Below are 17,473 nucleotides of genomic sequence, written 5' to 3'. Positions count from 1 at the left end.
AACCAGACAATGTTGATTTTATTTTTTTAAAAAGATACTTTAAAACACGATTTTTAAAAATGTTAACTTCTTAGAGTTTCCATACCAGCTCTGTACTTTCTAATTAGGGATTTTAAATGAGAGTGAAATAAATTTCTATCATGCACATGCTATTTTAGTGAGGCCTGTCTAATGAAATGCCATGCATAATTATTAACTGATATGATACTCATTCACTATAATTAATGACAATTTAACTCAGTATCAGAACTATAAAAACAAGTATAGGCTTCTTTACTTTCCAGGGGAAAAACATTCAAGCTCATATGATAAAAAGCAAAGCCAAAGCTTGCTGAAAGTGTTTGCAGTATACTTCAGTTTTATTCAAGAATATTTGTAAATAGTAAGTAAATATTCAAAAACCTAACTCAAAATTTGATTGTACTTAATAATTGTCTTTAAATGTACCAACTTTTCTAGTAAACCCAATCTTTTGGAATAAAAAAACATTTTCTAAAATGAAATTGTCAGTTTTTTTTCATTTTATTTTCAATTCCTTTTATTTCAATAACTTATAATTTGCCTTAATAAATTTAAATCTTCCCACACAATAAAGTACTAAATCTACTTTTATTCTCTTCTAATTTATTTTAGCAATTAGTCACTTACCTACAAATATATCTGTGGTTTTAATTAACATTTAATTCTATGTACTCAAAACTTAAATGACATGCAAGAAAATCATATCATAATCTTACCTTCTCATAAGTCTATTTTTGAAAAATGAATATTACTCTGATTTTTTAAACTTTTAGATGCTTAAGTAAAAAATTTTGTTTTACCCACATCAGTTGCCTATTTCTTATTACATACCAGTTGCTTGAACAGAACATGGTTTGATAAGTGGTGTGGTCTTTGGCAAATCAGAATCTTTCTTTGACAAATATTCAGTGTAGAGTTCTGAAGCCTTAAAGGAATTAACATAAATTTGAATGCTGAAGTCATATGTTGCCACCTGAGACCCCAAAAAAAAAAAAAACAAAACATTATACTGTGACTTTTTTTGAGGAATATGTGATATCATTGATTTAGCAACAGTTTATAAGAACAGTTTTCAAATTAAAATTATCTTGTGATAGTGAAGCCACATTTACTGAAAACAATAAGAATACTTTTGTGAGGTTAAAATTGTTCTAAAAATAAAAAATACATAAATATTTAAACAATTCCTATTTATTTTAAGTGAACTAAAAATCCAAATACACAACCTATAGTTATAAAACTATAGGGAGAAATTTAAGAAACCATGATTAATTTTATAATTTAAAACATCTGTACTGTTAAAGACATTTGTTAAGGAAATAAAATTATAAGCCAAAATACACAGTTTTCTCTCTCTCTCTCTCTCTCACACACACACACACACACACACATATACACACATACACACACACACACACACCAAAAAAAAAACTGTATCCAAAATACATTAAAAAGATTCAAAGGTCAACCAAAAAAAAATGTTCTAGTTAATAAAAACACAGGTGAAAGATTTGAAGACAATTTAGAAAAGAAGATATGCACATAATGACACATTAGCACATGAAACTATGACATTTACTGGTAAACAGATAGAACTGAGAATATCATGCTAAGTGAAATAAGCCAGACTCAGAAATAAAGAGTCTGCCAGGCGCAGTGGCACATGCCTGTAATTCCAGCGGCTCAGAAGGCTGAAGCAAGAGGATCATGAGTTCAAAGCCAGCCTCAGCAAAAGTGAGGTGGTAAGCAACTCAGTGAGACCCTGTGTCTAAACAAAATACAAAATAGGGCTAGGAATGTGGCTCAGTGATTGAGTGGTCCTAGGTTCAATCCCCAGTTCCAAAAAAGATAGAAAATAAAGTGTCAAATGTTTTCTCTGATATGCAGAAGCTAGAGAGAAATAAATGGGGGGGAATGGAAGGGGGTTCCATGAAAATAGAAAGGAAATCAGTAGAGGAAGAGGACCAAGGGGAAGGGCAAAGGGACAGGAAAAGGGAAGGAAATGTAAAATGAAATTGACCAAATGATGCTATGTACATATATGAATATATCACAGTGAATTTCACTTTATTTGTATCTATGAAGCACTGATTGAAAAAATATTAAATACAAGGAAGACCAGAATAGCAAAAGGAAGGGGGCGGCAGGTGGTAGGGTAAAGAGGAATTACTCAGGACTGAAATGGAACAAATTATATTGCATGCATGTATGATTATATCAAAATTAAAAATAATATAAAAATGATATTATGATATAATAATATCAAAATGATTGTATCAAAATTTATATTATGTATGACTATAATACATTAATAAAAAAACATTTTTAAAAGATGTAACATCATTAGACATTAGGAAAATAAATACAAATTGAAATCACAAGAAATATCATCTCCCATCTATCAAATTGATTAAACAAAAGTAACAATACTAAGTGCTGGTAAAGATGTGAACACTTAGTACATCCATTCATTGCTGACAGGAATAAAAAATTTATAGTAACTTTGGAAAATAGTTTTCCTTTTTATTAGAAAGTCACATATGTATAGTTAACATGAGGCTCAGGTCTTCTGTGGACACAGGATATCTTTCAATATTTGCATTTCCTCTAATTTCTTTCATCAATATTTTGTAGTTATATTTCATTTCCTTGGTTAAGTCAATTCCTAAGGATTAGGTTCTTTTTTATACTACTGCAAATGGTATTGTTTATTTTTTATTTTTATTTATTTCTTTATTTATCAGTACTAGGGATTCATCTCAGGGGCACTCAACTACTGAGCCACATCCTCAGCCCTATTTTGTATTTTATTTAGAGACAGTGTCTCACTGACTTGCTTAGAGCCTTGCCTTTGCTGGGGCTGGCTTTGAACTCGCGACCCTCCTGCCTCAGCCTCCTGAACTGCTGGAATTATAGGCATGTGCCACGGACCCTGGCTGGTATTGTTTCTTAATTTCATTTTCGATGGTTCCTTGATAGTGAATAAAAACACAACTAATTTTAATAGGCTTTGCATCCTGCAACTTTACTGAATTTATTTAATGGGTCTCAGAGTTTTGTCCAAAGTCTTTAGAGTTTTTACCATTTGCCACTTCTTCTAAACAGAGTACTGCAAGTTCAAGCCAGAACAATTATTTATTTTTTTATGTAAATTTTTTAATTTATATATGACAGAAGAATGCATTATAATTATTATTAATATAGAGCACAATTTTTCATATCTCTATAGTTGTATACATAGTATATTCACACCAATTCATGTCTTCATACATGTACTTTGGATAGTAATGATCATCAATATTTCACCATCATTAATTACCCCCTCGCTTCCCCTTCAACCCCTCTGCCCTATCTAGAGTTCTCTATTCCTCCCATGCTCCTGCTCCCACTATTAATCAGCCTCCTTATATCAAAGAAAATATTCAGCATTCCAGTGGTGCGACTGGTTAGCATGCAGTACTTACACAGCAGCACAATTATTTCTTAGCAAGAAAAAGAAATGAAAGGAATCTGTCAGAAAGGAAAAAGTAAAATTGTCTCTCTTTTCAATGATATGATCCCATATGTAGAAAACCCTAAATACTACACACACACACACACACACACACACACACAATCTTGCCCTGTGTTTCCTTGCTAAGTTTCTAGAGATAAGCAGTGGAAAATGGCAAGAATGTGAATATTTTGAACGTGAAGAAGTAAAAATAATAGTCCTATGACCTACCAAAAGCCTTCAAAATTAAGACAACAATGATGGGCTTCAGAGGTACATACATTTAGTTCTGTGCTCTACTTATAAAGTTCATGCTGACAATCAGAAAAGTTTCAAATAAAATGAAGAGTTAAATAATATAAAAGTTATATTTTGGTTGTACTCATTTGTAATGCCCTACAATGGAAAACACTTGGGTTTTCATTTTGTTTTTATTTAACTTTAGCTACTAATTCCATCTCCTGTCACAGAATCTTATGTAAACAGTCTGTTCTCATAACAGAATTATAGAAGCATAAAATACTGCAGCATGTGTTATTTTAATGGCTGTTTCATTTCTTTGACAAAACAAAGCAAGCAACTCATTCCCACAATAATCTATTTCTGCAGTAGCACCAGCAAGCAGACGTCAAAGAGAAAATTGCATAAAGATGTAGTATTTCATGTACAAATACAACCTGCTTTGATATTTTACACACAAAGAAAAATACAATAAAGTTCTTTTTTTAATCTTATTTTTCTGGAATTTCTTATTATTTATTCTTCCAGTAACTAGTTACATCTTATGTCTGATATCTATTTTTCATCTTTTGGTCCATCTGCCTTTTTCTTAATTTGTTATTAATATAAATCAATATTTTGTATTATATATGTTTTAACATTATTTACAGTCATCCTTCAGTATCCATGGGGTATTGGTTCCAGGAAATACCTCACCTCTCCTTCCCACACTGTGGATACCAAAATGAAGTGATTTATAGAGGGAAAAGAACATTAGACTTACCACAACAAAACCACCACAGTATCCAAAGAAGAAAAACTTGGAAAGTTTGCATGTTGTTCTAAGTGCTTTCCCAGATGTTGTTATTCAAAGACAGGAATACCTCAAATTGAAAAAGGATATTCTAACAAAGGACAAATTTTAGTCCTGATGAAGCCAGAATTAGACAGGCAGTCAGTAAAGATGGGTAAATCCGTAAATAAACCTTGCTTTATATGCTTGCCTCAGCATGCTTCTTTAATGTTCAAACTTCAACATATGGGGAAGGAGGACTTGTTACCCATAACCAGTGGTATCACTGAAACCAGGGTTGATAGAAAAAACTGCTTATGAATCAAAACAGAGCAGTTATCAAATGTCCTGCCTTTATATCTTTGAGGCACTACTTTCAGAATAACAATTATAAAAGATCAACCAAAGGTTTGCAAATCCTTAAAGGGCTGACAAATGTTGGTAGAAAAAAGAGGGGCAAACAATTCTACCTAATATTCCAAAACTTCAGGGCAAATATAGAACAGCAGAGTTGAGACCTTAGAACAAATGAGCCACTGAAGATTAACCAGCCTATGGCACAGTGCTGCCACATAGTAGCAGGAAAACTTAGGATAATAATATGGAATGATCTATATCACTGTTGTCCAATGTCATTTTCTGTAGTAATGAAAATGTTCTGCACTATACAAAAGTCACATGTGGATAATGAGAAATTGAAATGAGACAATTGTGAGGAATAAACTACTTCTTAAAAGTCAGTTAATTTTAATCAAATTAAACTTTAAATATCTACATGTAGCTAGTAGCTAACATATACATATACAACTGTACATACAGGATGAGTAGACATGTGAGTCACCCATAAGGAAAGGGGGAGCTTGAGTGACAGTAAAGACACCAGTCCAATCAATGTCAAATATAATGGCAATTGACCACCAATATTTTTTAAATTTTTATTTGCTCTTTTTAGTTATATGACAGTAGAATATATTTTGACATATCATACATACATGGAGTATAATTTCCCATACTTGTGGTTGTACATGATGTAGATTTATACTGGTCATGTTTTCACATATGAACATAGGAAAGTTACGTCCGATTCATTCTACTGTTTTCTTCATTCTAATACCCTCCCCCTTCCCCCCATTCCCCCTGTCCAATCAGTGAAACTCCACTCCTACCTCCCCACAACCTATTGTGAGTCCGAATCCACATATCAGAGAGAACATCTGGCCTTTGCTTTTTTGGAATTGGTTTATTTCACTTAGCATAATAGTCTCCAGTTTGATCCATTTACCAGCAAATGCCAATGTTTCATTTTTCTTTATAGCTGAACAATATTCCATTGTGTGTATGTACTACATTTTTTTTTATCCATTCATCAGTTGAAGGTCACCTAGGCTGGTTCCATAGCTTAGCTTTGGTGAATTGAGCTGCTATAAATATTGATATGGCCACATCAGTATAGTATGTGTGTATATAGTTGTAGTTGGACACAAAACCTTTTATTTATTTATTTTTATGTGGTGCTGAGGATGGAAGCCAGTGCCTCCCACATGCTAGGCAAGTGCTCTACTGATGAGCCACAACCCCAGCCTCTCAGTGTAGTTTTAATTTGCATTTCTCTAATTGTTAGTGATGTTGAACCTTTTTTTCATATATTTGTTGACTATTTGTATATTTTCTTCTGTGAAGTGCCTGTTCAGTTACTTTACCCATTTATTGATTGGGTTATTTGGGGTTTTATTTGGTGCTAAGTTTTTTGAGTTTTTTATATATCCTGGAGATTAATGCTCTGAGGTCCAAGTGGCAAAGATTTTCTCATATTCTGTAGGCTCTCTCTTCACTTTCTTTGTTTCCTTTGCAGTGAAGAAGTTTTTTAGTTTGATATCATCCCATTTACTGATTCTTGATTTTACTTCTTGAATTTTAGGAGTCTTGCTGAGGAATTAGATCTCTAAGCCAACATGACAGATTTGGGCCTACTTTTCTTCTAGTAAGTGCAGAGTCTTTTATCTAATGCATAGGCACTTGATCCACTTTGAGTTGATTTTTTTGCAGGGTGAGAGAGAGGGTTTTAATTTTATTCTATTATATACAGATTTCCAGTTTTCCTAGCACCATTTGTTGAAGGGGCTATCTTTTCTTCAATGTATGTTTATGGCACCCTTATCTAGTATGAGATAACTTTATTTATGTGTGTTTGTCTATCTTCTATTCTGTTCCATTGGTCTATGTGTTTGTTTTGATGCCAATACCATACCATTTTTGTTACTATATCTCTGTAGTATAATTTAAAGTTTTTTGGTATTGTAATGCCTCCTTCTTCACTTCTCTTGCTCAGGATTGCTTTACCTATTCTGGGCTTCTTATTCTTCCAAATTAATTTTTATTATATATCTTTAATTTTATTTATTTTTCTGTGGTGCTGAGTATTGAACACAGTGCCTCACAAGTGCCAGATGAGTGCCCTACCACTGAGCCACAACCTCAGCCCCCAAATGAAATTCATGGTTACCTTTTATATTTCTGTGAAGATCATCATCAGAACCTTAATAGGAACTGCATTAAATCTGTAATGCTTTTGGTGGTAGGACCATTTTGACAATATAAATTCTGCCTATGCAAGAACATGGGACAACTTTCCATCTTCTAAATTTTTTTTTAATTTCTTTCTTTAGTCTTCTATAGTTTTCATTGTAGAGGTCTTTCACCTCTTTTGTTAGATTGATTCCCAAATATTTTATTTTTTTGAGTATATTGTGAATCTCTTTCAGTTGATTCATCACTGATGTATAGGAATGTAATTATTTACAGGTGTTAATTTTATATCCTGTTAATTTGCTGAATTCATTTATGAGTTCTAAAAGCTTTTTGGTGAAGTTTTTTGGGGCTTCTAAATATAGAATCCTGTCATCCACAAATAGGGATAGTTTGAGTTCTTTTCCTACTCGTATCCCTTTGATTTCTTTCTTTGTCTAGTTGCTCTAGCTAGAGTTTCTAGAACTATTTGAATAGAAGTGGGAAAAGAGGGTATCACTGTGTTGTTCTAGTTTTTTAGAGGAATGCTTTCATTTTTTCCCATTTAGAATGATGTTAGCCTTCGGTTTAGCATATATAGCTTTTATGATGTTGAGTTATGTTCCTACTATCCCTAGTTTTTTGTAGTGTTTTGAGTATGAATGGAGCTCTATTTTGTCTAATGCTTTTTCTGCACCTATTGAGATAATCATGTGATTCTTGTGTTTAAGTCTATTGATGTATTGAATTACCTTTATTGATTTCTATATGTTGAACCAACCTTGCATCCCTGGGATGAACCCCACTTGACCATGGTGCAGTAACTTTTTAATGTATTTATATGTGATTTACCCGTATTTTATTAAAAATTTTTGCATCTATATTCATTAGAGGTATTAGTCTGATGTTTTCTTTCATTGATGTGTCTGATTTTCAGATCAGAGTGATGCTAGCTTCATAGAATGAGTTTGGAAGGCTTCCCTCCTTTTCTATTTCTTGGAATAATTTGAGGAGGATTTGTGTTAATTCTTCTTTGAAGGTCTGATAGAACTTGTCTGAGAATCCATCTGGTACTGAGGTTTTCTTTGTTGGTAGGCTTTTGATGGCTTCTTTAATTACATTGCTTGAAACTAATCTGTTTAAATATTCAATGTCCTCCTGATTCAATATGGGTAGATCACGTCTCTAGAAACTTGTCAATGTCTTCAAAATTTTCTATTTTATTAGAGTATGAATTTTCAAAATAATTTCTATTGTTTATATTTCAGTAGTGTCCATTGTAGTATTTCCTTTTTAAAAAATATTTTTTAGCATTAGGTAGACATAATATTTTTATTTTATATTTATGTGGTATTGAAAATCGAACCTAGTGCTTCATGCATACTAATTGAGAGCACTCTACCACTGAGCCACAACCCCAGCCCCATGATATTTCCTTATCTATCAAATATTTTAGTAATTTGAGTTTTATCTTTCTCTGTTATCTTGGCTAAGGGTTTATCAATTTTATTTATTTTTTTTCAAAGAATTAATTGAGGTCTCTGATGACCTCATGGCTGTGGCATGCGTGGTGCCTAGGAATGTTTCTGTGCAAAGGTGCAGATGCCTCACTGCTGTGGTAATGCTCTCCACTAGGATGCTCTGTGCTAGAGTCTTATCAGTCTTGACCTTGATCCCAGGCACATACCTCCTGGGAATAAAGGAACTTTCTTGCTAGACAACCATAATGTTTCACTAGCTCTGCTACTCCTGAAACTGCCCGCCTAACAGTAACATTAAACAATGGACTTTCTTGAGAGCTACACAAAGCTCCCAACATTGCATATTGCAACTGTAGAATGTAACTGCAGAAAAGCTTTATAATGTTTCTAGCCCTGTAACTTTCTGAGTACAAAGAATAATGCTTGAATAGTCTTTAACCTGATGAAGAGACATATATAAAGATTGTTGCCAAAACTCTTTAGGCCTGCTTCTCCATCAGAGAGTAGCACTCCATCCAACCCCAGCTTTATCTTCAAAAACATCTGAACGCGTGTGAGTTCTTATTTTTCTTATCCCCCTCCACCCCTCGCCAGAACCTGCTAGATTGGCCACGCTGGTCACAGTATTTGTTAATTTTTTGGATTTTTTTGTTTTCCTTCAATTCCATTGATTTCAGCTCTGATTTTAATTATTTCCTGTCTTCTTACTGCTTTTGATGTTGATTTGTTCTTCCTTTTCTAGGGTTTAGAGATGTAATGTTAGGCTATTTACCAACAGTACTTTTGATTGTGCTCAAATCTGGTGCAGTGTTGAAAAGGGTTACAACTAGAAATAAATCAACTCTTCTGGCTGATTTCACATTTTCCTATTATATGGTTCACCAAAAGAGCACCCATTGGCTATTTACATTTTCACATATACTCACACAAAGACAAACAACTTATACCTAACTTTAAACAGAGTAAAGGGCATCTGAAATGACTGGAACTCAGAAAATCAATCTTGCCTTGCTGGCACTAATTCATAAAGTAAATTCTCATAGGGTGTGCTGTCTCTGCAGTATTTTACATGTTCTTTTCATTGCTGTACTAAATTACACTCCAGTACAATGAGAAAATTTCCCTTTCAATTTAGAATGATTCAAAATATTAAGCAAAGTATATAACTGCACAGAAATTATATATATATATATATATACACACACACACACACACACACACATCTAAATATAATTGTATAATCAATTTCTAGAATCCTGGAAGAGCCACAATCTAAACACTAATAAATAGATTTCTAAGTATTTAATTGTTGACTGTGTTAAACAGTGAGTCAGAGTCAAAATATCATATTGCATATGCATTTACCCACAAAATCATGTAAGACATTTAAACTGAATTACGGATTTTTTAAATTTTCTGTGATTCTTAAGTAAAACATTTTTAGATACATTTCTATTATATGAAAATGTAAACTCACGATATAGACTTATTAAGAACAAATCCTTAACATACTTTTAAAAATATGGATTAAATTACTGTACAGAAGGTAAGATTCATTTCTTCCTTATTGAAAAGTGTGTTTGTGTGTGAATGCTTCTATGAACATGCAAGATGCAAGCATTGTGCAGAATGACGTATCTTAATTTTTCAAAAATTTTAAATGTCACAAAATTACTTTGTTTTCTTTAATTTAGGGATGTTAAATCAAAATTATAACAATATATATTTGAAAATCATCCTACAAAGATTATTTTTAATAAACTTTAATTATTAAAATTAATTATTTTAAGCAATTTATTCCTTCTGTGATTACACACACAGACATGCACCATCATACAGATAACACATCACATGTAATCATTTCTAACTCCTATAGTTTTAAGTTTAACATAATTAACCTACAGAGTGTAATAAAACAACCCAAAATCAATTTAACTTAAATGTAACAATATGCCTTTTAACTATAATAGGATTATATTAGGAGTAACAAAATGAAATGATAAATTCATAGGTAAGTGGAAATTAACTACACCTAAATAATCAATGAGTTCAAAATAAATTACATAGGAGATTTTGATGAATAAAAATGAAAACACAATATATTAAAACTCTTGAGCTAAATGTAAAGCAGTGCTTAGAGGGAAATATATAGCACTAAGCCTATATAAAAAAATGAGAAGGATCTCTAGTCAATGCCCTAACATTCTACCCTTAAATATAAGAAAACATAAGAGCAAATCAAGTCCAAAGCAAATAAAAGAAAATAAATAATAAAAGATAAAAATTAATAAAACAAAAAATACAGAAAATCAATACCAAAAGTTGGATCTTGAAAATATTAACAAAATTCATAAAACTTAAAGTAGGTTGACCAAGATAAAAAGAAATGACTTAAATTCGTAAAATCAGGAATGAAAGAAATGACATTATTAACTATTTAGGTAAATAAAAAAGAACAACACAATGAATACCTGCATGCCAAGAAATTACTTACGTAAAATATCTCAAGAAGAAATAGATATTTTGAATAGACCTATAACAGGCTAATAGAATTGACAACATATTGAATTAATAATTTTTGAAAATCCGACAAAGAAAAGGCCAGGACAAGATGACTTCAATGATGAAATAAACTAATTTCAGGAAGAGTTAATCAAATCCCTTACATATTATGATAAAAATGAAAGATCTGAAACCACTTTCCAACTCATTATAAAGAGTCAATATTGCCCTAATACCAAAACCAGACAAAGACACCCAAAGGGAAACAAAATAAAAACAAATATCTGGGGATGGAAGCAAGACTCCTCAACAAAACAGGAGAATACAGAATCTGATACGAGATAAATACAAGAGACAAAACAAAATATTGCCAGTAGTCATTATTATTAAAATTTAGAATTTTGTTTATTTTTCTTTCTACTCTAATGAATTCCCCATTTAAATGGGGTAATAAACTTTAAGATATATGAGAGAGAAAGTAGCTTTTATAAGATATTAGAAGAATATAAAATTAAAAAGATAAATATCCTCTGAAGCTCTCCATATTACTTTTGTTAATTATGCTTTTTGTCTGAATTAGATAGACAAATGAGATTTTGCCTAATTTAACAAATATTGAAATAATTTGACAACATTTAACGTACCAAAATATCCTTCACTGAAAAAATAGAAGAAAAATCTAAATAATAATATTTCCATTTGATAATACTTCTTAGCCTAAATTAGGCTGAAGGAAAACATCCTTGGGATGATTTTTTTTAAGTCAAAGATGTTCTGTCCTTTCTTGGCAATCTTGCTAAACTGTACCTACCTAAATATCACTACTCAGGAATCAGGACAAATAATTACTTTATACTAAACCCAAGGAAAATGAATAGTTTAGGATACATCTGAGTACACTTAATGTTGGATATAAAAGAATTTTCATTTGTTTTGATGTTGGAAAAACAGCCTTTGCCACCTCTTTCACTGTTCTTGTCCAAAATTGGAATAAACAGAAGAATGGATCTTGAGGACAATATCACCCCATGTGAATCATAGGTGCACAAACCCACAAAACTTATCCCAATTAATGTACCATACTTAAGAATGACAAAATTTAATCACCTGAACTTGTCCATAAGTTCTTTACTTTTTCTTCCTGAGAGCTCAATAGTAGCTATCATTGTTCCTAAAATAACATTTCAATCTGAGTAAAAAATTACATTAGTAAAAAAATGCAACATTAAAGATAGTGATTTTTATTACTTTGACTTACTCAATGCTATTTTCACTTTCAGGTCATAAAGCATCAATTTGTGGAATATTTGTTTAACAGTTGTACGTATACATCTTACATTCTGATTGTGTCATACAGAAGTTTGATTCTTATTTGGAATGATGCAGCAGCATACCATTTCACAGTATGTATAGAGAGAAACTGTCTCCTTGGCATTTTTATTTTAGAACCTCTGAAGCAAAAGCATACCAGAGCTCACTCCTGAAACTTAACCAGTGGTATCACTTCCTTTCAGGTTTTTCTTTAATTTAGTTTATTTTTTGAAAATCACTAAACACCAAGGGGACAATATAAAACAAATATTATAGCAACCCCTCTTAAGTGTTTACAACATGTCTTTATTAATTTCAGGTAATGATTGTAAAGCACTAAGCATACACCATTCAACCATAAGTGTAAAGCACAAGTGGCTTGAGTATAAGTGATTTCTTTGATAAGCTTAAACTTTTCCTCTCCTGCACAACACGTCATATCTTGAATTTTCCAGAGAGCATAGCAAAAGATCATACAATCATAGAGTCCCTGCATGTGTCCTCTATTCCTTTTGAGAGAGACTGTAAGCATACTAGATACTGCTAGTAATAATTTTACTGAATTCAAGAGTACACCTAGGCATGCTGACTAGCCAGAAAAAGACACACTATACACAGAACTTGGATGATCTTTGATAGGTTTTTGGCTAGAATTATCTGTAATTCTACTACTCTTGAGTAGTGGAAAGCTGAACTTACTTCTTTGGGAGAAAATGCTATGCCACATTCCAAAGATGTGTTTTCCTCTATCTCCAAGGAATATATACCAGGAACTGCAGGGCTTGGGACTTCTCCTATAAGACAGGAAAAAGTACATATAAAATATAGCACCCAGATATATATTAGTTGTTTTTTTTTTTTTTTTAACTCATGCTAGGGATCCATCCTAGGGCCTCATACATGCCAAGCAAGCACTCTACCACTGAGCCACATCCCCAATACAGCCAGATACATATCTAAAGAGCATTATTTAATAGAAAACTGTGAAATTAGAAAAATCTTATGAATATATTCATAACAATCAAAAAAGCAAAGCAAGTATTGACATAACTGGGAAGGGCTACATGAAGTTGCTAGGTAAAGATGGTTCTTAATACTAAGATTCTAATCAGCAAAACTGATATCCAAACTTGCAACATTCATTCAGTCAGAAAATCAGAGACAATAAATTCATTTAAAAGCTCTCCAAAATTCACGAAATACAGTCATATTCAAAAATAAATACGGAAAGGAATAAAGGGCAAGATCCATATATCCATCACCTCATTTACTCATTCTTCTTTGTGATGAGACATTTGAAATTTATTCTCAGCTACTTTGAAATATACATTATTGTTTTTTTATACCTTTATGTATTTATTTTTATGTGATGCTGAGGATCAAACCTCACACATGCTAGGCGAGTGCTCTGCCGCTAAGCCACAACCCCAGCCTGAAATTATTGTTAACTATGATCATTCTGCTATGAAATAGATCTCAGAAAGGTCAATTAAAATAATATAAATAACAAGAAAAATTCTTTAAAAAAATGGAATGATTCTAGGAACAAAATCATTAGGTAATGATACAGAAACAATTGTACCACACTAATGAAAACTTCAAGATAAAAAAAATGATAAACACTTAAATAAATTCCTGAATGATTAAATGAAAGTTGCAGTGGAACTTCTCATCTAAACAATTATAAAAATCCTATTTTCTTCCTAAAGTTTTCCGATTAACTTTAAAAATCCTACAAATTTCGATTGTTCCTATCTGGAAATAAAATTTAATAACTTATTTCATTCTATTGTTCCCATTCAATTTCATACACCCTTGGCATGATGGGAAAACCATTTAACAAACAAATGAATAAAATCACTATATTATTTGTAGTGTAGTAAAAATACAAATATTATATAGCAAAGAATAACCATCTAGAATAGATGTGTATCTAGAAAATAGAAACTATTAAATGGATGATTTAAATCAATATTCACAAGTCAATTTGGAGTATACATAAACATACAGCTTATAAAATATAATAATTCAAGCTTGCTTCAATAAATACTTCCTGATTGAGTATTAAACCCATAGCATCATATTGGACAACTCCAGAATAAAACAAAAATTTAAGTGTGCTCTTTAACTTCATAGAGCTTACCATCTAGTAGATACATGTATTAACATGTACACAGCTCCCTTTGATACCAGACAGAATTCAGTTATTGCTATAACAAAACTTACACAATGTCCTATGGATCAATGCTTAAAAAATTTGATTTTTACCAACTGGTTTACGGTGCAGAGGGGACTAATAATTCACAGGACTTAAGAGGTTGAAACTAGTTTATAACAGAAGGTGGCATTTTGAGGAGCAGAAAGAGAATGAAATCATCCTAGAAGGGAAGCTCAGTGAAAGAAAATATGTAATAATACAACATGGCTCTAGCAGAGACAGCCTATGCTTACTGTAATGGGAGAGATGACTGGAAAGACAAGGTGAGGTCATACCCAAATATATCACAACATTTCCTTTCCCATAAATCACTCTATTGAATAATCAATCCTAAAGTGATCATTTTGAAAATCAATAAGTGGTAAAAGAAGAGAATTGACCTATTAAAATATTTATAATGATTAAAATTTTAGGACATTTTAAGAATAAATTTTATTGTAAATAGTTAATTGTTACTTATGTACTACCTTGTCTTCTGCCCCTGGTTGGGTTTCATCATGGACCAGCAAAATATCACAGGGTAGGAGGGTGAAAGAAAGATCAAATATCTATGCTCCCACATCAACACTGCCTTAGTTGGAGGTCTGGCAATGACTTCATTTCTTTATAACTATACCACTTTGGGATTGGCTCCTCTTACAGTTTGACCTTCCACTAGACTGTAATAATATCTGCTTTATTCTTGCTCCTTCAAGCCTAGAGGTGGCAGCAGCTACCTTCCCTTGTTGGTTTCTTTTAATCCTGCCCAAACCTCAGTAGATAATTCCTTTATTAAATTCTTTTCAGTTAAATCCTCTGAGTGAGTCATCTGTTTACTTCTGAGATTCTGGCACAAACTTATTGTTCACTTCTTAAGGACATTTAAGATGTCTCACTTATCTTCGCAGACTCAAAGTCTAGTATGTAGCCTGTAATTGGGATTCAATCAATATTCATTGAAGAAGAAATGACTCAACCAATGGTGAGGAAACTTTCTGTAGGAGCCCAGACGGTAAATATTTTAGATTTTATAAGACATATGTTTTCTATCACAACTATTCAACTGCCATTATAACATAAAGGCAGCCATTAAAAATATACAAATGAGTGTGTCTGTGTTCTAATAAAACTTTACAAAAACAGGTGTTAGACCAGACATGGCCCATAGGCCTTAGTTTGTCAACTCCTGGAGTAAACAGATGAATTGCACTTATAAAAATGCATATTTTGTTTAAATCAAATTTAATATAAAGAGACCTATTACATGAATAAACCTACAGAGAGAACTCTCCAGAGACATTTACTTAAAATTCTTGAGCATTTAACACTAACAATTAAAGGCTGGGGATATAGCTTAGTGGTAGAGTATTTGCCTAGCATGCTCAAGGACCTAGGTTCAATCCCCAGAACTACCAAAAATAAAAACTGATAATTTTATTTTCATTTATAGTATATACTTACATGTAATACTTAAATTACTGTATTATGACAACTAATAAGTAAGGTTATATCATGTGTCACCAAAGGTTCTACAATTCAAATTGATACATTTCTAGAAATACAATAATGATGAGTCAGAGTATAAGAAAAGCACGCATTGAGTCATTAAAAATATATGTGAAATAACTGCCCCTGATTTAAAATTTTAACAATTTCACTTCAGGGCTATTTAGAATAATTTTGCTTTACAATAATACAATTATGGCACAAAATGCATACCTGATTTGTCCTTAAAATCCATTGAAAAATCTGGAAAGTTTTTAAAATCAAAGTCCACTATGGCACGTGTTATACCTTTGTTTTTTATTACAAAGGGAATAATTTGGGTAGCACCAATATAAGTGCCACTGAAATTAAATACATTCTAAAATTTAAAAAGAAACAATCATTAGAAAACATAGCAATGGCTTATGAAAAATATATACTCAAATTATGTTTACTCAAAATTAGGTTTTTATGTTTATCAAAGAAAATAACATCAAAGGAGAACTCTACAAAAATTAGTCATTTCCTCTTCCCATCTCCTATATATAATCAATTACCACGTTCCATTAATTCTGTATCCTTCCTCACCTCTTACCCTCATTTTAACTGGATGAAATGAGTAACTTGTCACTTTTCATTTAGTTTCCAGATTTTAACTTTCTCAAATTCTTCTCTCTATAACTAAGCCACTATTAAACTAATTGAGAGACTGATCATTTCACTGCCTGTCTTAAAATCTTATGGTCCCCCACCAACTACAGGACAACATACGAGCTCATTAGCAAGGTCATAAAACTCCTCCTGACCTTTCCTGCCTCATGTCACAGCCTCAACTAGCTCCACTCTCACCTTAGCACTTAATATTTCAGCAAGCTACATGACTTGTCATTTCTAACCAGCACCTGATGCTTCACCTTTCTGTGTCTTGTGGTACCTCTTCTGCTAGAAAGGTCCTTCCCTAACTATTAATTGCCTAATAAAATGTTATATAGTGATCAAACCCCAGTTAGATAAACCACAATTAAGCACATTGTGCACATGATCACTTCTGTTCCTTATATTGACTTATATTGTGAGATCACATAGTCTGTTTACATTACCTGAATCTCCTGCTGAAGAGCCTGATTCATTTTTGTATCTTTAGCACCTAATACCTACCTTAAATATATAAAGAATGTTTATCCAATATATCTGAACTTCAGCTCATATACCAAGCATGAACCCACATCACAAAATTCTCCCTATGGCAAAATTCTCCCTACAGTTCTTTAGCAAAAGAATTACATAGAACATTAAAAGGAAATTAAGGCAGGAGTATTGCAATATTGTGGAGAATACTAAATTAAGCTCAACTGACTACTAGTCACTTAAATTAAAGTGTTAGCCCATGTAAAATTCTACATATAAAATTTATAAAGTCCAAAATGGATAATGAAAATTTGATATCTCTCTCTCTCTCTCTCTCT

The 17,473-nt window shown here is 32.1% G+C and overlaps 1 protein-coding gene across 1 annotated transcript in view; it reads right to left on the bottom strand.

Moving 5' to 3' along the window:
• Cfap47 (cilia and flagella associated protein 47) overlaps positions 1–17,473 on the bottom strand; it is a 424,564-nt gene that overhangs the window by 345,207 nt on the left and 61,884 nt on the right. The window contains exons 19-21 of the mRNA XM_048796386.1: positions 16,242–16,386; positions 13,025–13,119; positions 853–994 (exon numbers count right to left, since the gene is read on the bottom strand). Coding sequence (XP_048652343.1) covers positions 853–994; positions 13,025–13,119; positions 16,242–16,386 — 382 coding nt within the window. The remainder of the gene's footprint in view (positions 1–852; positions 995–13,024; positions 13,120–16,241; positions 16,387–17,473) is intronic.

Source organism: Marmota marmota, unplaced genomic scaffold (genome assembly GCF_001458135.2).
Source record: "Marmota marmota marmota unplaced genomic scaffold, marMar, whole genome shotgun sequence".
In the NCBI taxonomy this organism is placed as follows: domain Eukaryota; kingdom Metazoa; phylum Chordata; class Mammalia; order Rodentia; family Sciuridae; genus Marmota; species Marmota marmota.
Note: the sequence above shows the minus strand (reverse complement) of the source record. Positions and strands in the feature narration are given on the sequence as shown.